Source organism: Photinus pyralis, unplaced genomic scaffold (assembly GCF_008802855.1).
Source record: "Photinus pyralis isolate 1611_PpyrPB1 unplaced genomic scaffold, Ppyr1.3 Ppyr1.4_LG4, whole genome shotgun sequence".
NCBI lineage: Eukaryota > Metazoa > Arthropoda > Insecta > Coleoptera > Lampyridae > Photinus > Photinus pyralis.
This window is the reverse complement of record NW_022170511.1, coordinates 45,391,519-45,416,503: the sequence shown is the minus strand read 5'-3', so window position 1 is coordinate 45,416,503 and position 24,985 is coordinate 45,391,519. Positions and strand designations below refer to the sequence as shown.

At 37.1% G+C, this 24,985-nt stretch overlaps 4 protein-coding genes across 4 annotated transcripts; 1 reads left to right on the top strand and 3 right to left on the bottom strand.

Annotated features, from left to right (window-relative positions):
- Positions 1–3,052: 3,052 nt before the first annotated feature.
- On the bottom strand, positions 3,053–6,423 carry LOC116168421 (proteoglycan 4-like). The gene is made up of 5 exons (XM_031484243.1): positions 6,217–6,423; positions 5,973–6,167; positions 5,674–5,924; positions 5,478–5,626; positions 3,053–4,953 (listed from the first exon to the last, which is right to left on the bottom strand). The coding sequence occupies exons 1-5, from the start codon at positions 6,308–6,310 to the stop codon at positions 3,333–3,335; spliced, it is 2,310 nt and encodes a 769-aa protein (XP_031340103.1). The 5' UTR covers positions 6,311–6,423; the 3' UTR covers positions 3,053–3,332.
- A 747-nt stretch (positions 6,424–7,170) lies between these two features.
- On the bottom strand, positions 7,171–10,151 carry LOC116168423 (neprilysin-2-like). Its single transcript, XM_031484246.1, has 9 exons — positions 10,006–10,151; positions 9,668–9,961; positions 9,408–9,619; positions 9,183–9,362; positions 8,757–9,133; positions 8,472–8,712; positions 8,261–8,429; positions 7,949–8,202; positions 7,171–7,893 (listed from the first exon to the last, which is right to left on the bottom strand). Exons 1-9 carry the CDS (start codon positions 10,097–10,099, stop codon positions 7,558–7,560), a joined length of 2,157 nt encoding a protein of 718 aa, XP_031340106.1. The 5' UTR covers positions 10,100–10,151; the 3' UTR covers positions 7,171–7,557.
- A 1,433-nt stretch (positions 10,152–11,584) lies between these two features.
- On the bottom strand, positions 11,585–19,085 carry LOC116168424. The gene is made up of 12 exons (XM_031484247.1): positions 18,687–19,085; positions 16,435–16,541; positions 16,121–16,383; positions 15,886–15,963; positions 15,334–15,441; positions 15,135–15,278; positions 14,661–14,844; positions 14,188–14,611; positions 12,460–12,791; positions 12,243–12,410; positions 11,992–12,189; positions 11,585–11,937 (listed from the first exon to the last, which is right to left on the bottom strand). Exons 2-12 carry the CDS (start codon positions 16,514–16,516, stop codon positions 11,858–11,860), a joined length of 2,061 nt encoding a protein of 686 aa, XP_031340107.1. The 5' UTR covers positions 16,517–16,541; positions 18,687–19,085; the 3' UTR covers positions 11,585–11,857.
- Positions 19,086–21,549: 2,464 nt separating this feature from the next.
- On the top strand, positions 21,550–24,961 carry LOC116168422 (alpha-N-acetylglucosaminidase). The gene is made up of 15 exons (XM_031484245.1): positions 21,550–21,702; positions 21,754–21,911; positions 21,960–22,138; positions 22,184–22,402; positions 22,449–22,610; positions 22,661–22,790; positions 23,015–23,160; positions 23,208–23,292; positions 23,344–23,493; positions 23,538–23,753; positions 23,804–23,890; positions 23,935–24,125; positions 24,173–24,296; positions 24,346–24,622; positions 24,675–24,961. Exons 1-15 carry the CDS (start codon positions 21,657–21,659, stop codon positions 24,806–24,808), a joined length of 2,304 nt encoding a protein of 767 aa, XP_031340105.1. The 5' UTR covers positions 21,550–21,656; the 3' UTR covers positions 24,809–24,961.
- The last annotated feature ends 24 nt before the right edge of the window (positions 24,962–24,985 follow it).

Here is a 24,985-nt window from a genome sequence, read left to right as displayed (position 1 = left end):
ATTAAAAAAACCTCGATACATCATTTGACGCCCATATAATGTGGAAACTGAAAGTTTATCTCTAAGATGGAAGGAACGCCGCAAGATTTTTTCCGATAAATCAATTAGAATTATCACCAAATAAACCATAAAAGTGTGCGTTTTTTAAGCTAACCTAAAATCGTACCAGCTCCCAAACCGCTAGTAGGTACAAATATATACGGACTTTTTTTTGCAAATAGTTTCCTAGCGTTTTTAAAAATTATTCTATAAGGCGAACGCCGCGATTTTGGTATCAAATTTATGTAAAGAAATAATTCGTCACTAACCTTTTGCAACCCTGCCAAGACGCCCAACAGATTTTCGAAAAGTTGCACCAAAATCTTCCGCCTGGTGGACTGTTCATTTTTGTAATGCTCTAAAGTTTGTACGGCACCCCGGAACACTAATTTTGATTCGGTAATCAAAATTATTACACATTCAAATCGAATTTGAAAATTTGAAAATCAAAGGGACGCTACACAACCACGACACGCACGCCACTACTAAACTAAACTTATACAACGACTGCGCACTCGTCACTCGCAACTCGTTCTGAGTTAGTATGATTCATGTTTAAAAAATAGGCTCTGTAAAATCATCATTTTTCTAATACATACGAATATCTGTTATCAGTTATCACAAAGGAAAATGTCAACAACTTTAAATAAAAGAACACAGCACGATATCTTATAAATTTAGGATCTGCGTTGGACTTAAACTGTAAGTATAAGATTTGTTTGTTACCTTTTACAATTTTTTACTTGTGTCCTCTTAGTGTGCGAAAAAAAATGCATGGTAGCCCTTAACTTGCAAGCCCGCCCCATTTTGCCATTCACCTTGTAAAGCTCGGACCGATTAATGCACTAGTTCGCTAGATAAAAAAGAACTTGCCTCCAGTGAAAGGGGATGCGTTTACTCCAAAAAAAACTCGCTGTTAAAATTTGACTAATGCTATCCTCTTTCGTCCCCCGGTACAAATAAATTCACCCCCAAATCTCATCTTTTCGTTTTCTGAAATTGCCTATTGCAATAACTGTGATACATTTGCAGAATCGTTTTTTCCTCTGTCGTTTCTATACACCGGGATCTGGGGGTGAATTTTCTACGATGAAATTTGGTATAGCAAGGAAGAATTGATGATATTAATTCAAAAATTAAATAAATAGCAACACAAATCTTCTTTTTGAGCGTCTGTGTATGAGCGAATTTTCTTGAGTGTAAGAGTTTCTCAGGGTGATTCTTGTGATTTACTAGAGCGAATTAACGAGCATGCTTTTGTGGAAGAATTATGAATATTCCGGTGGCACAGTCGGTGGTAAGTTTTCCTAGGCACATCTTCTCGACATGATACAAACCAATCATGATCCGCACCCCCATATATGGGTAGGTAATAATTATTTGTACAACTAAAGAAAAAAGTGGAGTTTTTTAACTCGACTTCAAAGTTTGACACATGAGCTTAGCGAGTAAGTCAAATGAATGAGATTTGAAAGATACTTTTTCTTCTCAAGTTGACACAATTTTTTCTAAAACTACAAACAAAATTGAAAAATGAACGTATGCAATAAAGAAGTTTGGCCCATAGCAGTCTAGATACAGGTATCTTTCAATTGTAAATGTCATTATTAAAATTAACGCAGCAATTGTTTTTTACTTTCCTCACTAGAGAGAAAAATTACCCTTTTTAGAGACAAAAGTAGTTGTTTTGGAAAAAGTATTGTTTTCGTCACTGAAAAAGTCTGTTGTTATTGTCCGGCTTGTTACGTACGATAACTCAAAATTTAATGGGACAAATTGAGTACATATTTGTAGCCGTAAGTATTACTTGGCTCTTGCAGACGACGACTATTATATTAATTATCAAACCGGTAGAGACCGCATCCTTACATTCTTATTTACTTTATTATGGACCGATTTTACTGAAATTTCAACAGTAGCACCCTTTATTAAATGGAAATCGATTCATTAAATTAAACATGCAAAAAGATGCTATTTGTGTTTTGAGCCTACTGACATTTTAACAGTAGCACTTACTGACAAATTGATGATTACATGTACAAACTACGAGCACGCATGCGCACACCAGAGCGCCGAGGTAAACTTCTTATTTTTAAACGGAGCTTACTGAAATTTAAACAGTAGCACCTTTTAATAAAGGTAAATCGATCGATTCAGATCGTGCGGAAAAGTTAAGTTTTGAACTCATTTTTTTTATTGCAGTTATACTCCTACCACTTTTCATTTTGAGTAAATTCATAGAAAGACCTCTTTAAGAACATTATTTTTTTAATTTCAAAAACCCAAAAAATCAAAACTTTTAAACCATAGATCCCTGTGAAGATCTAGTTGGTATATTTTTCTTACAAGAAAACTGGAAGATAAATTTTCTCTAAGTGGAAGCATTGACTTTTAGCGCATTTTTCAACTCATGTTGGAAGGCGCTATTATGTCCACTTTCTCTGTCCTTAGGCCTTAACTACTCCTACAGTTTTCAAGTTATTAGTTCGTTCTTTTTGTGTTTGGTAGCTTATAGCTCTGGCACCTGACCCAAGAAAAACTTTCACGATTAATGTGCACGTACACGCACTGCAAAATATAAACTTTCTTATTTAAACATTTTAACTACAGATGCTAGTAAAGGCAAGCACATCGCAAATTGCAAAAATCAAATGTGCGTATGCGCAATATCAACTTTTTTATTTATAAAATATATTTAGTAGGTACTGCTTGATACAAGGAGCAGTCCATTGTTTTTTAAAAATTGGCCGAACAAAAAACAGTTGTAGCTAAACTATTCAAGTACTGTAGCGATAAATGCAATGAAGTCCCTTGTACAGAACAAATCCTAAATTTAAGATGGATTTTGGAATGATCCCAAGAAAAATGTAATTTAACTCTATTTTCTGTTTATATTATTCATGTAAAATGTGTACAAAAAGAAAGCATAGGACATTCTGATACATATTTATTAGTGAATTCATTTAAAAATGGGCTTTTTGACATAAAATTTAATTAACTGTACAGTATTTTGAAAAATTAATTTATTAAACAATAAGAAATACATTTTCGTACGTTGGAGTGATGCTTCCTATATACAAATTTAAATGCAGCACCTCTACCAACACCAAGCAAAATGTACACATTCACTTCACAATTCAAATTAAGTGTGCTAACAAACATACACGTCCTTCAAACTTGGCCAAACAAAATTACAAATTAATTCATTCTCTCCGAAAAAAAAAAAGGGAGAAATAACTCCCATACTACTCTATATCAATTTTAAGGGCATCTTCACATCAAATTATTAAAATTTAGAGCACGGCTATTCCTTCTGTAGTATTCGATAGGTCGTTATTTAAATTTGCGTCCTCATCGAACGCACCATTACTAATATTTGTATCATTGTTGGAGGAATCAGGATCGAGAGCGAGCGGATCATTCTGATCGTCAGAATCATCTGTGGAATCTGCAGTGCGAACCTTCTTAGCTGGATTTAATAATAGACTTGCCGATAGTATATTCTCAATATCCTCCTCATCGTCGATATTAGAGATCACCACTTGATTTTGTGATTCACTAATGGTGGGTGGGGAGTACTGTTTGGAAGGTCTCAAAGGCGGCGTCTTTGGGACGTAATTCGGAGACAACACCACTCTAACGGAAGCCATCTTTTTCAGATCGTCGCGTGGCAGGTTTGCATTAACGGATAGATTCTCGTTTACAATCTTTTCAAATTTGCTCTCCAGTAGGGCACGCTTAATTTGAGTGACTGTTTCCGGATTTAGAGATTCCACAATTTCAGATAAGTCCTCCGTTTGGTTTTGGTCATCCTCATCTGCTTCACAATTGATCTGTTCGCGTTCCGGCGATGGTGTTGAAGGTTTAGGAGTGGTGGGACGTTCTTCAGGAGTGGTCGGACGTTCTTCTGGGGTGGTGGGACACCCTCGAGGAGTTGTGGGACTTTCTTGAGGAGTGGGAGCGGGTTCTTGAGGAGTGGCATCATCGGGTATGGTAATCACGGAGGAAGCTAATAATTCGGAAGTCGGTTTTACTTTAATATAATTGCGGCTTCCTTGGGGTGAATTTTCTTCGGTAAGAACTGTAGAATCAACTTCGATTATGTCGTTGTTATTCAAGACTGCGGCAGGAGGTGCTTCGTCGATTGACTCGGTGAATTGTAGCTTTTTTATACTGGCAATAAAATCGGAGCGCAATGTTTTCCGTACTTCCATAAGTGAATTAATTGCGCCACTTAGCATTGCTTGTAGATCGTTATGCATTTGGGCCAAACTAGCTAGGGACTGTATCGTACATTCATTCTTTGATAGGGTAGATAGTTTCGTACTTAAACTCTGATTCACATCGGCCGTCAGCTTTGTAGCCTTTTCAAACCAATCGTATTGCAATTTATCAAATGCTACACTTTTCCTTACGACATTACTATTGGCCTTGCCTTTTGCGTCTACTTTTTTCATGACTTTTGGAGAAATTGTATATCCCAACCGATTTGCTTGTGTTTTTCTGGCAACCTTAGATTTAGTTTGGTTTACAAATTGGATATCAGTAGCGGCTACTGGCGTGAGAGGAACCATGGGTGGCGGTAATGTTTCTGGAGTACCATCCGACAGTGGATCATTGTCTGGCATTGTAAAGTGAGGCTGCTGATGTGATTCCTCCTCATCCATCAACATCGATATGTCAGGCGTACAAACCACTTCATCCTCATGCGTTTCGACCCAGGTACTCGATGTATTGGTTACAGGTTCCTTAGGCGTCGTCGATACGGAGTTTATCCGAAGTTTTTTCTTTTTACGATTCTCGGGATCATACGTAGTATCATTCTCCTTTCTTTTCACTGCAACTGGTTTTGTTTTGCAGCATAAGCTTTTATCCTTACTTAAAATCTGGGCTTGTGATCTGTCTTTGCATCTCCTTAAAATAAAACACTACAATTAGCATTAGTGCACATTACACCATAGTGTAATAGTGAGACAACCTCAGTGTACTTTTGGGAAACGATCATATCAAGAGATAGATAGATGTCGACTAAGCTTCATTCATTAAAAAAATGCTTTTTTGCTTTGAATACGATTGTGGTAGTTACAAATAGTGCTGCATCTTGAACGATTACAATAAACTAACCATCTGAGGGACAATTAATGTATTCAATTGATATATTTCTACTTTTTTTTAATGGTAAATTTGAGGGTAAATTGCATAATAATACTTATCTCGATGCCCAAATGAAAAAAATATAAAAATAATCACCCAGGGCAGCATGAAAACCTGCTACTACAACAACCCTCTTCAAAGGAACACCTAATTGTATGCTTATCAAATGGTGTAATTCTCTCCAATACTATCATTATGTAGTCTACATTGATAATAAAATGATTGAATGAGTTTCCTTTTTTCCCATAAGACCATCTCACTATTCTATTCTTGATTACACATACTTCAACTCCTCTTGTACATAATCATAAAGAGCTCTGCAAATAACTCGTAACTTCACAATCTGATTTGGATTACACACAAAGCACAACCAGTCATCACTGGCCTTTACCATATCTAAGGCTTTTTTGCCCAAGTTCACTCGAATACACCTCTAAAATAACAGTCTATAAAATACATGTACAACGTTATCTAGCATACCTGGCAAAAGACATACGCGCACTGTGCACAGCACAAAACTTTCCCTCCCTGTCCACACCAACGGCAATACAACTCGCTTCCATCGTCATCTCGGTCAAAATCACCGCTGCCATAAAAGTCGAAGCAAGATTTACATATTAAAACCTTCATCAACGGATGTAGATATCGATCGTCTTGATCAGCGGGTGCACTTCCAAGATGAGCATTGCATGCCGTACAATGTAATCGATGAAACTGTACGGCTTGTTGACCTAACCAAGCGTTATTGGAAGTAGTGTCTCAAAGTAATGCAAACTCACCGGGTCCACAGATTTTTTCATAGACGACACGCTCCTCGTCCGTATAATCGTCGGGAACTTGACCGGGGTGGAAAACAATCAAGCTTGGCTCCTCTGAATGGGCAACACCGTTCGTTATGGGTGGGTTTTCGGGTTCATCATCCAATATATCAATTATTACGGGTTCTTGAATAATTTCCTCCACATCGTTATCGTCTTAATAACAAAAGTCTATAATGGGTTGTTAAAAAGTTTAACCACATACCTTCATCTTCAGGACAAGTTGACAATGGATCTACATTGTCTATGGCTAGGTCTGGGGATAGCAAGTCCATCGGGTCTATTTCCTCAACGTCCATATTTTCACTTTATATTAACTAAGTTATCACAATTAAATTGTTTAAACTAAATTTACATTATAAACTACAAAAAACGATTGTTACCGCAAATTTGTAACCAGCGTTGTGTCACTTTCTCGTTACACCTAAATTTTATTACCAGTATTTCCTAGTTCACATAATGAAGAGAAAAGCATAGAATATACAAGGTGTAAAGCGATGGGGTATACAAGAGGGAATTTTTTTTAAATATTGATTTATGAAAAAAATGTATTCTTCATGGTATTTTTTGCTTGCTTTGAAAGTACCAATAACGTTTCGATAATCTAAAATTTATTTATAGAAATCTGGAAAAATAATAAAATTAATTTTTTTTATAGAAAGTTATTACATCATATCACATTATAATCAAGATAGCGTATTGCTATCAAACCACAAACAATCGAAACGTTATTGGTACTTTCAAAGCAAGTAAAAAATATGAAGAATAAATTTTTTTCATAAATCAATATTTAAAAAAAATTCCCTTTACACAGTGTACCATTATATATTTCTGGTAGGAATGCAAATTTTGAGATATGGGGGAGATACATTTTTGACCTTCGGTGAATTTGGAGGAAATGCTTGTTTATCCAAAACACCCAATTTTTTTGAAGTTGAATTTTTTTTTAATAAAAATTGCAATTGCATATAAGTTGCAAGAGACTTGCATGCAATTTTTATAGGACCGGTGCTATTTTTCCTGCATGAATCGCGCAATTCTAGTGATAAATCTAGTTGTTTTTGTGTCACCAACCTAGTAAAATACAGGGGCGGCAAATATGATGCTGAGAGACGCACTCATCACTTATTGTTTTTATTAATCTTATTTATTCTTGTAATTTTCAATGTTTCTTCAAGCAATCAAAATTTAATTTTTATTTGAGGTTTGACTAGTTGACAAGTCCATATCTTTCTTCTGTTGGCGGACATGTGGCAATTGAACTAGAATTGCACCATGTCAAATACCATGCAATGCTTATTGCATGCAAGGATTTGACTTTGCAATTTCTTTCTGCAAGTTCTTGCGCGTTGTATTGCTCCATGTCAAGCGGCCTTAAGTAATATTTTGCTGAAAATTTGAGTAAGTAGACATACTGTACTTCTCCTCTTCTCCTAAGTCCGTATTTGTGCATGATCAACGTTCCTAATATGAATTTTTGATTTTTCACAGGCATAAATTATAAATAAGTACATTAATATAAGATAATTTTGATACTATGTAATCATCACAAGTTACATTTGTCTGACGGGTTCATATCGGAATCGGGAACACATTCGAAATCCTTGGAAAAGTCTTCCACATTGGAGATTGCTCCAATAACTCGAAATTCAGCAGGCGCAAACCTATTAACACTGACTGACACATCAAGACCTTCGGTTGTCATCTTTGAGCAACGATTCAGAGCGAACGATATCCAAAACAGTTGAACGGGGGTGTATTTTAAGCCCGGGAGATTTTTTTCGTTTCCATTTTTGCGCGCCCATTCCACGTACGCGTCGTACGTGTGCTTTACACCAAAGTTGTCGGCGATGTTATTTTCCAGCGTTAGTAAGCTATTGATCTGGAAGCGAAAGAATCACCTATACGCAATGTATTATATAGGCGCACGCCTATACCGTTTTGTTTCCCAAATCTTCAATGGTGTAACTCCCATACTGTTCCATTATACAACTTGTTTTATCCTCAATTTCCTCTTCGGAATCCTTCTTGCGAGATTTCACAAACTCTCCCTTATCGTCAAAGTGCTGCCCCACTTCAAAAAGAGCGCGCGCTATTTCGCGACTTATTTCAAAACCCAGACCTCCGTAGTTTAGATAGTTCGGATGCCGCTTGTTGTAATAATTCTTTTCCGTCACCCCTGGGGATATGGCTAAAACAGTACCTAGGTATTAAGCCGGAATTTACCGGTTCTACACAAAACGACTTACTCAGCGTGTTAATAAACGTATTGTGATATATCCCATCCTGCACGCCAAGACTTTCTTCCAACCAAGCCGTTCTCGTTTTCAACACGCGCAAATTTTTATATTGAAATCTTTCCCTCAACAAGTTCAGATGAAGAAAAGATTGGAGATATTGATTTGGTAGTATTTGCACCTGCAACCTGCCAGTTACATATTGACGATGGAATTGACCTACCTCACTGTACAGATCCTCCAATTTCTTATCGTTCAATATTTCAGGTGAGTATCCAATTATGTCGTTCATTTTGTCGAGCTTGTGAAGGGAGACTGTCTTCACGTGTCCATTTAGCATTTCACTAGTTTCAATAGTTCCCATGTATTCCATTTTGATGTTCCGCAACATCTGTGAGATGGGCTCTTCTATATCGTCTACGGGGAATAAGTTTACATACTGCACGCTTATCACGATTGGAAACCTAGGACTTATGTGGTGTAGTGAGATTCACATGGCGGCAGTTACCTTTTGTAAACTTCATCGACGCACTCTTTCCATCGTGGTTTTTCATTTGTTATGCCGTAGATGGCTTTTTTAAACTCCAATTGTAATACGCGTAAATCGTGGTGTAGATATGGAATCAGGGAGTCTATTGCTTTCCATGCGATGTAATTAATTTGGGCTCTCTTCGAAGTGCTTTGCAAGAGAGATTCCAAATTTCGAATGTAGTTGGGTGTTAACACCAAGATTCTCTCGTGAGATGTGACCTCGGCATCCGGTGCGATAATGTTATTAATATACTCCAGCCAAGGAATGGTGGCGTGCTCCGTTTCCAAATCCTGCACAGTCATAATATTGTAAAACTTTGTGATATTTGCGTAACCAACCCTTTCCTCTAAAATCTAAATTTGTTCATTTTTACTGGTAAATCAGCGCATCCAAAGAACTTACATTTGCTAATCGTATTTCAAACTGAAGAACATCTTCTAGTTGGGTTATAGCTTGATAATCTTCCGCGCCTAAATACAAAGCCACATTAGTCATATACTTCCGATATTCCTCCAAGGCATTCTCGTGATCTTCGGTATCTGTGAAATAATTTTGAGGCATGTCTAGTGCTGGTTGATCCAACTGAAAAGATACAGTTTAGCTTTACAAGATGAATATGAAAGGTACCTCTAAGATATGAAAAGTGGTATTTTTGATATCGTGATTAACTCTTAATTTTAAAATGTAGTCGGTTCGAACGCCCATTTGGTGTAGTTTGTAGACGTAGTAAAACCAATCGAGCCCTTTTCCACTCCATGAAGCATTCTCCAAAAGTGGCCATCCACCTATTTTTGCTAGGAGATCGTGTAACGAACTCACTTCTAGCTGCTCTACGGAATCTACAATGATAGTAATTAAGAAGCGATTTTTAAATGATTGTTAGCTACCAGTATCCATGCAGACTTGATAGTAACTTTTTGCCAAAGTGAATGGATGGTTAACTGTGGCATCTATGCTTTCGTCTAAAAGATCCTTAATTCGCGATTTAATCACGTCATTCACCAAAGTAGACGCACTAACTTCGCTGGAATCGTCCGAAATTTCAACACTTTTGATAAAACCGCCGCACGCAAATTTATAAAAGTTATCACAGGGGTTGACAGCTGTATCTAAGTGATTTAGTATTTCGGCGGCGATTTCGATGCACTCGGGAGTTTGGCAAACGGTGTCGGGGCAGATACCTGCAAGAATTCACAGTCACCTCTTTCACTTAGCGTATACTTACTTTTGAAAAAGCTTATGTGAATTATTAAGGCAACCACCAAAGTTGATAGTATAAATCCTATGGCAATGATTAAAATTACCCATCTCTGTTTCATTTTGTGGGCTGGATGACTTTAACAGACGACATTGACACAGTCTGTGCTGTGCTCGAATGCGTTATGCAAGAGATTAAATTTGAAAAATTAGTTAATTAAACTTTATTTAGGTCGTTATAAGCATCAGGTTTGGGGACAATTAAGTGAATGTACAGGAAGGAAGTGTGGCATCGTCCCATGATGTAGATATGCCTATTTTGAGTCCCCATTTGCTTTGTGGTCATCTGTTAATCCGACACATGTTCTTCCATGGTACCAGATATTATATCACAAAGAATCATCATAGTTTAATCAGTTTATATTAGAATTGATTAGCTGGTGTAGCTATACAGGGTGGTGACTTGCGTAGCGCATCATAGGGATTTCAATGTAAAATTCATAACATGCGATTATTGGCTCCCCAAATTATTTTAGAGCAAAAATGTATTAAAGTTTTTTGTAGAAAAAATTTTTTACGTCAATCAACCGTATTAGTTTTCAATTTTTTGCATAATAAAGACGGAAAATTGGAAAAATAAAACCCCCATCTTTTTCAATAATCTGTGATGCCATGGAATTTTATAATACAAAAACTACGCCAATATCCGTCATGCCATGGAATGTCTGCTATAAAACAAATGAAATTCTATCAAAAAGTATTATAATTTAGAACAGCGAATTCAACATAAAGAAAGACCAAATTACTAAAAACGGTTTCCTAATATAACAATTTACAATAAATTTTCGAATAAGTTACCATTAACTGCAAGACAGTAACCAAGTCGATCATAAAATCCGTTTCGAACTGCTGCTAATTGATAATTGGATTTGGATATCTTTTTGTTTTAGAAAATTCCATGGCATCGCATCAGATTATTGAAAAAGATGGGGGTTTTATTTTTCCAATTTTCCGTCTTTATTATGAAAAAAATTGAAAACTAATACGGTTGATTGACGAAAAAAAATGTTTTCTACAAAAAACTTTAATAGATTTTTGCTCTAAAATAATTTGGGGAGCCAATAATCGCATGTTATGAATTTTACATTGAAATCCCTGATGAAATGATGCGTTACGCAAGTCACCACTCTGTATAGCTATTGATATTGTAATAAGCATCCTAACTCCGTTCCTTTCGTTCCATTCCCTAACTTTACCCATCCTTGCATTCCCGTTCTGTGGCTGAAGCGGTACAGGAAACCCGCCTGAGCAGCCGGCTTCTGGTATCCCTCAGGGGTGTCGGAGGAATAAGACACGTTCACCCTTTTTTTATTACTACATATTAAAATAAAGAATGTAAATTTGATATTATAGAACACTGTCGTGTTGGAGCAACTATCGTTTGGTACGACAAATGTAGTAAATGACTTCGCCCACTAGGTATTTACTAATGCGCATAACTGTGTGCCTTTCGTGTGCATGGACCCAACAGCAGAAAATGTTACAAGTGCGCGTTTTATGTATTCCTTTCTGGTCAAACTGGAAAAGTAAGCGAACTAAAATAAATATTTCTTTGGGAAGTTATTTTATTAAAATACATCAATAGTTGTTTAAAGCGAAGTAACATTTGTGATAATTTAACATTAATAAATATTTGGAAATATTATAATCTACAACAATAAAATTGTTACTTTATAAAAATAGCACGCGGTCGTGTTAATTACGATTTCATTATAAAATAGGTAAAAAAATTGATTGGTAAGCGGTACCCACTCACATCACCGCTTTGAACTAAACAACACAGAATTGAAAACACGAAGTTGTGGTGGTTCTCGTCATATTTAATATTTAAATTGCCCTTTCTTTGCTTTGCTATTGTGATACACTTTCAATGGTGTGTAGGCCCCATTGCCATTCGAATCTGCAATCAATTGAAATTTAGCTCAATTGCAATTATTACCGCTCGCTTAGGTACTTTGTATGAGCGCAGGTGAAGGTCGTTCCAATTCAACAAATGGAGCTGCACATTTCGGTTTTAAATATAGCTGATACAGCAGGAAATATACAATTGCTATTATTGCGGCGGCGGAAGCGAATCCTTCGTATACTTCCAAGACGTTCCATCCGTCTCTGGGATAAGCGAAACCAGACAGGATCGTTCCAATAAGCCTTCCTAAAATATTACGTCAACGCAAAGATCTAGAATCTCTCAATTATACCCTGTACCTATGCAGAAGTGAGTAATCACAGGCAGTGCTTGACCCGATACAGTAAACTGACGAGGTATTAAGTGGCGGAGGTATAAAACGGCAGTGACCCATACGATATGCAAGGTAAATATTTCCAACGCCTCGCAAATTAGATACAACCAAGGCGACGTAATGCAGGATAATGCTAAAATAAATTATGTGAGGGTGTACCTTCCACCATCGTAGCCACTTACCAATGTAGTGCATGATATAGAACGCGAATGCAGCGTTAAGTAGATTCGTATGGCCGCAGTAATCGACAATTCTCTCGATAAATATTAGGAACAAAACGGCGGGTAAAGCCGCAACCGTTACAGTTAAGGCGACATTTAAAGTATCGCCAGACTGTGCCATGATATGCCAAGGGAGGTACGGATCAATTCCATTCCAAAATACTCCCAAAAGTAGAAGAACAAATCCTAAAGCTGCCGTCTCCAAACCGTATTTGCGTACTGCGGACATTTCCATTGCAAGCAATCCGCACCTTGTATGCCACCACCACTCAGGAGGACTTAACGGCATATTGCTGAAAACAAATTTCAATATTTATGGTGTGACCCAGTCAATTTCCCTTGAATTATATTTATATAGGTAGGTACTACTACTTATATGTATCAGGTAACTACTTATATGACTCTTGCTCCCTGAAAACAAGCGATGATCTATGAAAGATTCAATTGTGGTAACGGTTATATGCTCAATTTTCCGTCTGTCTAATCTGTTGCTTCAAAATCTCGGCCCCTAGGTCAGCTAGAGACTTCAGGTTTTCGCTAATTGATAGCTGGTATGATCTATATTTACCTGTTATTCATCATTTACCTAGTTGTGTTAAGCGACAACACCCACAATTTTTGTAAATTAATTTACAGATTTACTCAATAGTAAACGTTGATTAACAAAACAAAACGTAAACGAGTAAAAATTAATGCGTAGGCTTATTGTTACATGGGTAACATGATATTTTAGACAATTTTTCAATTGCTTATAAATGAGAACGTAACCAGGGTGGAAAAAAACATGTTTTTTTGTTTAAAACAGTTTGTCATGTTTAAAACTGTTTAAAATCAGTAGAAAAAAATACATTTAAAACATATTTAAAACACGTTTAAAACCATAACTCAGATAGGAGGTATGTCAGAGAGACGAAAAGACCTTGTGTTGCGGTATTTCAAAAATATTAACGTTAAATCCGGTTCAAAATTAAGTAAAAGGGTAGCGTGCTTTAATTGCAATAGAGGTATGTGGTGGTTTTTTTTAAATTTCATCTTAATTAGAAATTAAAACAAAACATTGTTTAAAACAATTGTATACATTTTGTTTTAAACATATCAACTCTGCACATAACAAATAAAATATTGAACATTATTAGCCAAGTAGGTAGGTGAGATTAGATTCACAATTGGGCCCGATCGGATGAAGTATAGGATTTTTAAACTTCTTTTCGTTGATGTCGCACTCTGCTATTTCGCGTCACCGTGCTCACGCATTTTCGTTATCATATTTCAAGCGTGCAAAGTCGCGGGGAAAATCTAGCAGTACAATAAATTCTAATTCAGAAAATAGTGTTGCCAGGGGTGTTGCATATCTATTTGTTTTGGCCCAATACATATATATGACTGGACTCGTATATTGTTAATTTACATATGAATTTGTAAATTATCAAATACCTATACATTTCCCTATAGATCTGTAAACTAATGGAAATATCTGTAAATTACCAGATAAATTCGTTAATTCTGAGATATGTCCGGCACTCTTTAGAATTCCCAGATATAAGTGTAAAAATTAATAAAAAGAATAACTCGCCTTTGCTAGGACACCGAAAGAATGTTAATAATGTGAACGAAAATTCCACCTACGAATTCAAAATGCTTCTTTGGAGGAAATAGCAATAATACAAAAACTGCTATGGTGATACTTACGAGTCGAAAATTAGAATGAGAATAGTCACCGCCATTAACACAGTAAATATAATAAAAGGAGCGATGTCCGCGTCTATTGCGGCAGTGATTGCCGGGAAGATTGCGAAACCGAAAGCTCCCGCTGCAAACTGCTTTCCAGCGTCGCCTCGCCCCGTCGACGTTTCGCGCGTCGCGATCACAACGGCCGCGTCCAGAAGTACGAGCGCGGCGGTTGGAAACATATCGCCTATTCCTCGCACAAACAGATAAATCCAAAAGATAGACTCGTCACGATCGCAATGTAGCTCGATGAATATACTACTAATGGAATTGAATGGATTATCGATAGCGCATCTAACTCGTTGATTACACGTGGACGTAACGTTGCTCTTGAGATAAATCCTTTCGAACTGTGGGCCAACGCGGCAATAAAAATCATTTCCACCTGAAACTCAAATGTTACACCACTATAGGGCTATGCTATTATAACTCACGTATAGGATAAGCGCAAACTCTCTGTTTTTTTGTGTCATTTTGACTACGTTGCAGAGGTAGACGCAACTGTATAGGATGCGAATGTGATGCATACACTTCGCAAACAGATTGGTTGAGCTCGTTCATGAAACAGAGATGTTCGTGTGGTAGAGGTCTCGGAGGCAAGTTCGGTTTAATTCTCCCCTAAAATGTTTATAGATTAATTTCGCAAAGAGATGTCAACTGTTTAAACATTTGGTGTATCCCACACAAAGGGGAGTTTTCTGCGGTAATTATTTGGGATTTTTTTTAAGCGGCCAAGATTCCGAACATTATAGTAGGTAGTAGATAAAGTGCGCATAGTAGATAAAGTGCGCATAGCAATTTCAAATATCTAACGTAGAGGTCATAATCAGCACCCCTAATAAATCGGCCCCGAAAACCCCACTATTTCTTGTGGTTTTACCAAATGCCCAAACTCTACCAGCACATACAACAGATAAATCAGCTTCAATTGGTCCAGATGCCTCGCCTTCTTCGTCATCAACTGAGGTACTGGTGTCAAAGTCAGGAAACGGTGTCGTTTCGTCCCCGTCGCGGCATGTGTGTGTGCAATTCGTTACGTAAAAATTTGCCACCTACACATAAGACGTACAGTAAACGTTACAAGTAAATTTGACTACTGGTCCATACCACATCAGACTCCCATTGAGTACAGGTATCTGTATATCCACAATTTTCGACCAGCACTTCACCTCCAGATTCGTCGCATACCAATTCTATATAAGGGCCTCTGTTAGTCTAAAAATTTTGTTATTCAAAATTAGTACCAATCACTATAATGATTGAAACATTAATGATCGAACAAGAAAGAATAAGAGTAGGTACAGCATGCAACACATTTTATAAAAACCCAAATATGGGCGTACAATTACAGTTGTTCTACACCTAGTGCGGACAACCAGATATTCGACAAGGCGACTATATTGTAGCACTTGTAATTAGTCTAATTAACTAACAAGATGGATCATTTATGGTATTATTACAAAAAATCAGCAGTAAGTACATAGTTGATCTCACATGCATAAAAAATATGTCCATCAATGGCTATGGAAGAGATTATGAGTGTGTGTTATTAGGCAATGTACAGTTCACAAAGTATAACCAAGTACCCAAGTATAAATTGTTAGTAGAACATGCACTGACTAAACGAAAAAATATCATAGGGTCTCGTTTATTGCTTACTCGTGCATATTGATCCTTTGGCAAGTTGTAGGAGTTGTGGCATTGCGGGGAATCAATCGAAGATAAGACACAGGGCTCCTAAATGTCAAATTGTTGTATTTTTGTTCAAAACATGGTAACGTCGCCCCTTTCCACCACCATATTGCTTTTACAACACATATTGTTATTTTACACTATATTTACATTGCTTAAATAGTGGTGTGTAGGGGTTTCCTAAACGCAAATCTCAACTTACAATTGCGGGTAACGCGAACAAAACCCAATAGAACACAATCGACAGGATCAGACAAACTGAGATCATAACACGTAGATACGTTCCATTTTTACTTCTTGGTACGCCCTTTGAACCTCCAGCAAGTTTATCGGCTACTGGACCTACGACAAGCGGACCTAATAACGCCAAACAGGGCGCAACGATTGATATTAGCTTTGATTCTTCAATGGTGAAGTTTTTCTTATTTAAATGCAACTGTAGGTACGGAAAGAGGCATCCCAACGCTAAAAGTGTAGAGCTTGTATCGAACGTTATGATTTTGGATGTCATCTTACCTCCGAAAAAGCAGAACAAGACGCATTTTAATGTGATTAAATTGGTATTGATGAATTTTGTTACTTCGTTCTTGTTATCCATGTTTTTAATCACCTCTGTCGCATGTCTGGAAAATAAATTTGAAATTAGTATATTATTCACAATAAGTTCTCTTGATGTTTGGACTTTTTCAAGGTAGCCCCAAGCGATTCACAGTCAAATTGTACCGCAGTAGGTGGCGGAATGTAATAATCCGAGACGAAAGTGTGGTATTTTGAAATCAAAAAATTGTAAAAATGTCTTTGCGGTATCGTAACTTCCGTATAAATTCGATGACCAACTTGAGACGTACCAAGTTTAGAGATAGATTCTGAAAGGAATTGAACTTGTTTAAACTTTCCATTAAATTAATATCACCAGAGCTTTAACGCTATTTGTTCACATTCTAGCACTCATTTTTTTTTGGTCTCGAAAACGACCAGAATAATAAAGTGCTGTTGCAGTTCGCCTGAAAAATACACTAACTTTAACATATCCGAAACAAACATTTTCTTTCTATTTAACCAAGGGTCTGAATTTCTTAAATGTTTCGTTTCTTCTTTAATTTTTAGCGTATATTTTCCCAAACGAGAGTTCGTTTCGCTGTCCGTCAGACAAATTCTCTCTTTATTAGATTCGTTACGTCTCTGGCATGTCAGGACTTGGTTGAAAATGCGCCTTCTCATGTGTTGCTTGTTTTCTCAGGAACCATTAAAATACATAATAAAGATAGAACTTAAGAATTACTTGTGCCCTTTTAGATTACGTAAAAAAATTTGAAAATTTTCTCTCTAAAGATGGCATAGGTATATCACTGAACTTGGATACAAACAATTTAGATTTCGATAAAATTTGATGCCCGATGAAAAAAATTCAAAATGTGTTTAAGCTATAAAATTATTATATTATAAATTATAAAAACTTTTCGTTCATCCGCTGGTCGAATGCAAGCCTAAGGGAAATTTTTTGGGGTTTCATGGAGTTACATGTTCAAAGATCCTCAGGTACCAAATTCAATTTCAGATAGCATCTTTCAATGTGCAAAAAATTAAAATCGCAAATGTTGAGACCCCCGTATTTGGAACAGGAACAGGAATAAAAACAATTGTACAACAAAAACCACAGATACATATTCCAATTCCGTGCATTTTCCATCTCTATGATTTGTCTTGGATATGCCGACAGCATTTCTAAAGTTAGATATATGGTTGTAAATTACACACAAAAAGGAAAATAGTAACTATACCCTGTAATAAGTCCTGTCCTTGGATTATACCGTTGAAGCGCGACCGTACTGGCGGTCACTGTATTTAACCCTCGATTGAATATCTTTATTTTAACACAAAATTAGAAGCATTCCGTTTTTAGTCAAATTTCAAAACTCCATGTGCCGGTTTGGTCCTTTCGGGCGTTTTAACTATTGGAAATAGCGGTTACAATCAGTGCATGAAGCTACGAGAAAGATGGTAACATAATACACAAAGTAAACTGTAAACAAGGCTTTTAATTGTAGAACAATATGATGGTTATTAAATAAAATAGATACAATAGTGCAATAAACCTTGAGTTTAGGACCCATTATTGTCACAGTTATATAAAGATATTCCAGTCGCTGTTATCTGCACTGAGAATAAATAAGCGTGATCTCATTCCTTTTCTCAAAGATGTCAATGGATTTAAGTCGAAAACAGGAAGAAGTGGTACGTTAATTTAAAAAAAAGTTGTAAATAGGTACGTGATTGATCCATTGACCTAAATAAGGTCATCGCAATCGGCATTCGAATGACTAACTTCTGCGATTTACTAAGGCTGCGTTGAATGATGGGAATTAATCAAATTGAGGGTAGAGGTTTTTGTACCCAGGTAACCTTACAAAGGGTGTGTGTGAAACTTTTGGGTCAACGAGGGTTGGGCGCACGCAAATTAAATTCGTTTGAAAAGCATTTTAAATAAAAATGCATGCGAGCGAAGATTCGCAAATGGAACAGGGTTGACATAGGATTGAATCGCACCTGCCGCCCGAAGAAGGGAAGGCGCGTTAATTTAACTGTGCTGGTTAATTTCGAGCGGTTTTCGGTAGTGATGTAATTGGATTTCTTCCAAATTTGGAATAAATAGGATGCGCGCCCACCTGTTGCGCGAATTATATGGTTTCTTAATTTCTGTACAGTTCAAATCAAAGCGCTAGGGTAATTGAAGGTAGACAAAGACAAATAAAATTACCTATACGTACCTTTAATATATTCAAAAATTAGGAATGCGGGCGACGAAGAACTTAAAACACAAAACACATCGCGACTATTTTTCTAAATTTAAAGTTCCTCTGTCCTTAAGTGATGGATTTAAGTTGCGATTTTTTGTAATTCATTCAAAAGGCGCTACACAATAACGTAATAAAGTATATATAGTGATGACGACATCGCTACAAACGGCCACTGACTAACTATTGCAATGCAACAACTATTCGGTCAACAGGCAGGCGCACTGTGAGAGACTCTCACATACTCACACACAATTAAAAAAAGTTGTAGAAAAGTGACCGGTCGGTTATGTTTTTTGAATAAATGGATAGAAGGCGCATCCAACTGTGGCGGCAGTTAAAAATATACACCCGTTGAATTGGTTTACACAAAAATGCGGGCGCTTCCCTTACTGTGCTAGTAAGAACTATTACTTTGCGCCTAAAAATACGTGGTTTATTTATATTTTCTTATAATCGTTACATATCTTGCTTGTTGTTGAACTTGAAATATCGATTGTTGCATAAGTGCGAAAGATAATTAACTTAATTTCGAATTAAAAAGTACTGGCAATCTGTACAAACCTTCTGCAGGGGAATCCACTGAAATTTAATTAAGTGGAAAAAGACGAACTTATTACGTCGAAAGGGAGGTGCAAATAATTCAATTTAGTCACGTACCACCTATAGGGACATAGGGTATACACCACATTACGAGATCAACTCTATTTTTAACATTTCCGTATTGATTACCTGAGTGTAACAGGTGAATCTACACGTATCCCTCTTCGTTATATACTGCTGCTTTTATTATCTAATATGTTAGGTATACTTTTTTATTGGAAAATTTAGCCATCATCAAACAAGAAACGTCTACCCTTCACCTCTAAAGAGTTAAAAGAGCACTGGACAAAGGTTCACTATATAAGATCTGAACATTTTTCCGTGGTCTCCATTTCACTTTTTTGAAACCTCGAAAATGAACTAAAACATTATGGATGCAATGGTAGTGAACTCAATTTACAAGTACCTAATAATTAGGTGCCCTAGGGATCTTCATTTGAAAAAAATTCGCGCTCGAAATATTCGCGACCAAGAAAAAAACCTGCTGGAATATTTACCCTCTGTGTTCGCTTCAACTTTCAGTTAAGAATCATCATTATTGGATAACAGTAAACAGTCATTCTTCGCAGAACTCTTATGAGTAGGGACAAACTTAAATAATTTCTAGAAATCCGGGGTGAGTCGTTTTGAATTAAATAGGTGTCTAGTTTCTCAGGATTGCCCAATCCCGAAGGACTTGATTACATTAATACAATTTTTAACTATAGGTAGGTAATAGATTAACTTTAGCAACTTGGAACCTATTTTTAGCGCATTTTCGGCAAAAGTAAATGCGCGCCCGTAGAAAAACGCTTGTAAAAAGACAAGGAGTGTACATGTAACTATCGGGGCCGTGTAATTAAGAACGTTATAAAGATTTGGAGTCGACGACATCTTCCCCGAAGCAGTTTTTATTATTTCGGCCTGCTTCGTTAGGTTTATCGCGGTCGCACTAATATTTTGTACGAGGTTTGCGAAAACCGGAATGAACGGGAGGAACTGAAGCAAGATGAAATTTCGAAACCCCCAAAGGATTTTTATGATGGTGGAGTCAAAACTTCAAACGCGAATTGCGAGTGCACGGTAAGTGAGAAAATGGTACCGACAAAGTGAACGTGGTAGCTTTCGGCAAGATCTTATTGATGGTGGAGTCAATATTGGCTAATAAAACACTGATCTGCCACACAAAAATGCGCTGAAGTCCCTTCGATCTCACACGAGGACTTTGATCATTTTTCACCACCATTTCGGCAAAACCGTTGGCAGAATATCATATATAAGGCATTTCCGAAGCGATTTTCGGTCTGCTTCGTTATTCAAACTCCCTGATTCCGTTTATTCGCACTATATTTTGTCGAGGTTTGCAAAACCGGGGGGAGGGAAGCAATGATTTTCTGTAATTTCATCAGAGCGTAAATACCTATTATTATTTAAAATATTACCTACGTTCTGCAGTTCAGTTCAGTGCAGACTCATAATAATTTGAATACTTGTCGCTATAAACACCCCAACGTGACCTAATCCACCCCTACTACTACATGGTGCTAAAATGTAGAAATCCTCTTAAAAGAAAAGTGTGCCTATTTGTTCAAACTTTATTGATGAAATTTAAGGATTAATGTGTATAGATTCAAAATCAATTATACAAATTTAAACACTCCCAACATAGCCTAACCCTCCCCCATTACATAACATAATAAATACAAAATGCAGGAAATTTAGAAATTCATTCCAAAAGAAATAAGTTGTAGGTATATGTTCAAATTTCATCAACTATACTTAAGGGTTGGTGTGTATGGATTCAAAATCAATTATAAAAATCCTTAGTCATTACTCATTAGGGATACTTTGCTAATTATCAACAGAAAGGAAATAGGATTTATGTGCGCCTTAAGTGAATGTGCTTGCGTTTGATTAGTTGCCTACTTGTAAGGCACAGTGAGCTGTGCAAGAGCTATTGGATACGTGTGCAATGACTTAGCCTTCGATTCCATGGTGCCAGCAAAGAGTTTGGTGCCACCCAGCCCATTTTCCACCCTTGTACAAACTCTTTCACGCCCAAGCAAAATATATCACACCTTCATTTTGATCTAGGCGCCAAATTAATCAGTTTCAACTCTGCATTATCAGTATACAAAGGCCCATAATTGGTAATCACACCATATTTTTCCATACATCATTTGTGTATACTGTTCCTTTCTTTGTCTATTATCTTATGTGAAAATGTAGTACATTGGCAGCTACTGTCTCTGTTTGCTACACTATTAGACTAAGATAGGAAGTTGTTTTTTCTTCAGAAGCAATCCCCGATAAGAATATTTATTGTAGTTAAATTTAGTACATCGAGAGTGACGTGCCAGAATGTTGCATTACGTATTACTAGTGACACTGTTCAACGTTGTTGATGGTATGGTGCAGCTATTCTGCTTTTAATATTCATGGCCTTATGTATTTGTAGGAAGGTCGACTTTTTCGCTCGTCAAAACAAATGTCAATGATGAAACTCAACGTGAAGCCGTGGAAAACCTTATCGCACGATTAATTCCTGAACACTCACACAAATTTTCCGTAATTATAAACGCCAAGCTTGCAGTAGATGACAAGGACGTATTCAAAGTAAGTGTCTCAGGATAAATTAAGTTGTGACCAGCCAGGATTATTTAGTTGGAGAGACTAAGTAGCGGAAATGTGCAAATAACTGGTTCGACAGGGGTGGCGGCTGCTAGTGGATTTCACCATTATCTTAAGTACTACTGCTCATGCCATGTTTCATGGGAAGCGTCCAATTTGAATCTTCCTTCTCCGCTCCCCAATGTGAACGTAACTGTGAACGCGCAAGATAGGTAAAACAGCCGGTATATGGGGTCAGATAGAATCTTGAATTTTAGGTTTCGATATTATCAAAATGTCTGCACGGCCAGTTACAGTTTCGCTTGGTGGCAATGGAAAGACTGGGAGAAGCACATTGATTGGATGGCGCTCAATTCGTACAATTTAGTTCTGGCGTTAACTGGGGTTGAAGCAATATGGAAGAAGGTTTACGAGAGACTAAACTTGACAGAAGAGGAAATCAAAGCGCACTTTCCCGGCCCTGCTTTTCTTGCCTGGTTAAAATTAAAATTTGTGAATAACGAAATTAAACCTGGGTTTTAGGGGAAGGATGGGTAATATTAGAGGTTGGGGCGGCCCCCTCTCTGACTATTGGCATGGCAAATCTTTGCAGTTGCAGCACAAGATTTTAGATCGAATGAGAAGCTTTGGAATTGTACCCGTACTTCCAGCGTTTGCGGGACATGTACCGAGAGCAATTCAAAGGTGAGGTACCTTTTTGGTCATCCAGAAGATCGAGATGCAATTATTTTTAGATTATTCCCAAATTCTAAGGTTACCAAAACGGAACAATGGAACAAATTCAATGATACCTATTGCTGCCCTTATCTGTTAGAACCTACCGATCCATTATTCCAAACCATTGCAAACATGTTTATGGATGAGGTCAGTATAATTTAAGACAATCGTCACTAAGTGCCGAATTAGTGTTTTCCAAGTACTTTAATATTCGGAAAGCTTCAAAGTATAATTTTTTATGGTTCGATCGGCCTTTTATGAGTAATCGTTTGCTCAGAAAACTGGGCGACATCCGACATAACGCGATCTTTTTACAATAAATATTTTCATGGAATATTCTGTATTGCAAGTATAATGGAATTGTTTTTAAGTTAATCCAAGAGTTCGGAACTAACCACGTGTATAGCTGTGATACTTTCAATGAGATGCTTCCGGATAATCGTGATGTATCCTACCTTCAGAAAATGGGACGAGCCGTTTACTCGGGTATGAGTTCGTCTGACGCGAATGCAATTTGGTCAGTATTGACACATTTAGTACATCGATGAATTTTAAATTCTTTAGGGTGATGCAGAATTGGCTTTTCGTACACGAAATTACTTTCTGGACACCAGAACGAGCCAAGGCTCTTTTAACTTCAGTACCTCAGGTTTGGCTTAGAAATGTGTTTTTGCTTACGCAATATTTTTACTAAACTCAGGGCAAAATGCTGGTGTTAGACCTACAGTCGGAACAACACCCGCAGTACAATCGATTCCATTCGTACTACGGACAACCGTTCATCTGGTGCATGTTGCACGATTTTGGAGGAACCTTAGGAATGTTTGGGTCTCTATACACTATAAATGCGGTAAGTGCTTCGGATAGATTCGTTAACGTTATCTTCTACTGCAGGAAGTATCGAAAGCACGATTACAAGTGAACGGCACCATGGTGGGAAGTGGAATAACACCCGAAGGAATTAATCAAAATTATATTCTCTATGACTTTATGAGCGAAGTGAGTTGGCGAACTGAACCAACTGACTTAACCATTTGGGTTGCTAAATATGCCTTGAGAAGATACGGCAAAGAGAATGCCATGGCCATTAAATCATGGCAAATTTTAAAGGTATCCTATTTAATATCGTGCATAACACCATCATCACATTGACTTTGTAGGATACAGTTTATAATTTCACATCAATTATTCCAATGAGAGGAAAGTACGCCATCACCCGAAGACCTAGCACTCGCATCACGACATGGGTAAGCAATCAATCAGCTTAATTTCAGTGCAAATGTCGTTTAAGATATGGTACGACCCTTGCGATCTTTTACAAGCGTGGAAATTTCTACTTCAAGCTTCCCAAGATCTTCGAACCAGTAGTGCTTACCTAACCGACCTCACTGACCTAACACGCCAGGTCTTACAAGTTCTCGGTGACCAATACTACAAGAAACTGAAGCAACATTTTCGACTAAAAAAACGAGAGCTATTCCAGTAAAGTACCCAAAACATGTGTTACATTTTACTTTTGTTTGTCGTAGGCAGACTGCCACGACGTTTTTGGACATATTTCACGATATGGAGAATGTGTTGCGTAGCAATGAAGCATTCTTATTGGGTAAATGGCTAAGTGCCGCCAAAAATTTCGCTTCGCTAAACGGAGAGGTTTGTAACGCTATGGCGGCAGTAACAAAAATTATGTCATATATCGCAGACTCTTCTGGAGGAAGAGAAATTGTACGAATACAATGCAAGAAATCAGATCACATTATGGGGGCCGAACGGGGAAATTAACGATTATGCATGCAAGCAGTGGTCGGGAATGGTATCCGACTATTACCATGAAAGATGGTTTCTGTTTGTAACAAGTATGAATGAATCTTTAGTTCAAAATGTACCTTTTCGGGAAGCGGCTGTCGTAAAAAGAGTGTTTAAAGAAATTGAGGAACCGTTTACGTTCAGTAGGAAAGCGTATCCTGAGTATGCTTCAGGTATTGCAGAAAGAGAAAGTTAAGGATTTAGTAATAATAAACGCATATTTAGGTGATACAGTATTAATAGCCCAGGAACTAATGGAGAAATGGTGGCCAAAACAGCACTGTCGATTTGAAAGGGCCAATGATTTCAATTTAAGGGATATATTTGAAATCCGCCCAACTGTAATTGTTGTAAAATGAGTGATATTCGTCTGTTACAATTTTTAGATTTTAAAAATACCTAATGCAGGTATACAATTAAATTACACAATACATATAGGTACCTAATTTATTTAAATGCAAAGATAATTTTACTGTATAGTACCACAAAAAAATAAATGCGTCAGTTTCAAACGATATTTCGATCTGAAGCTTGGG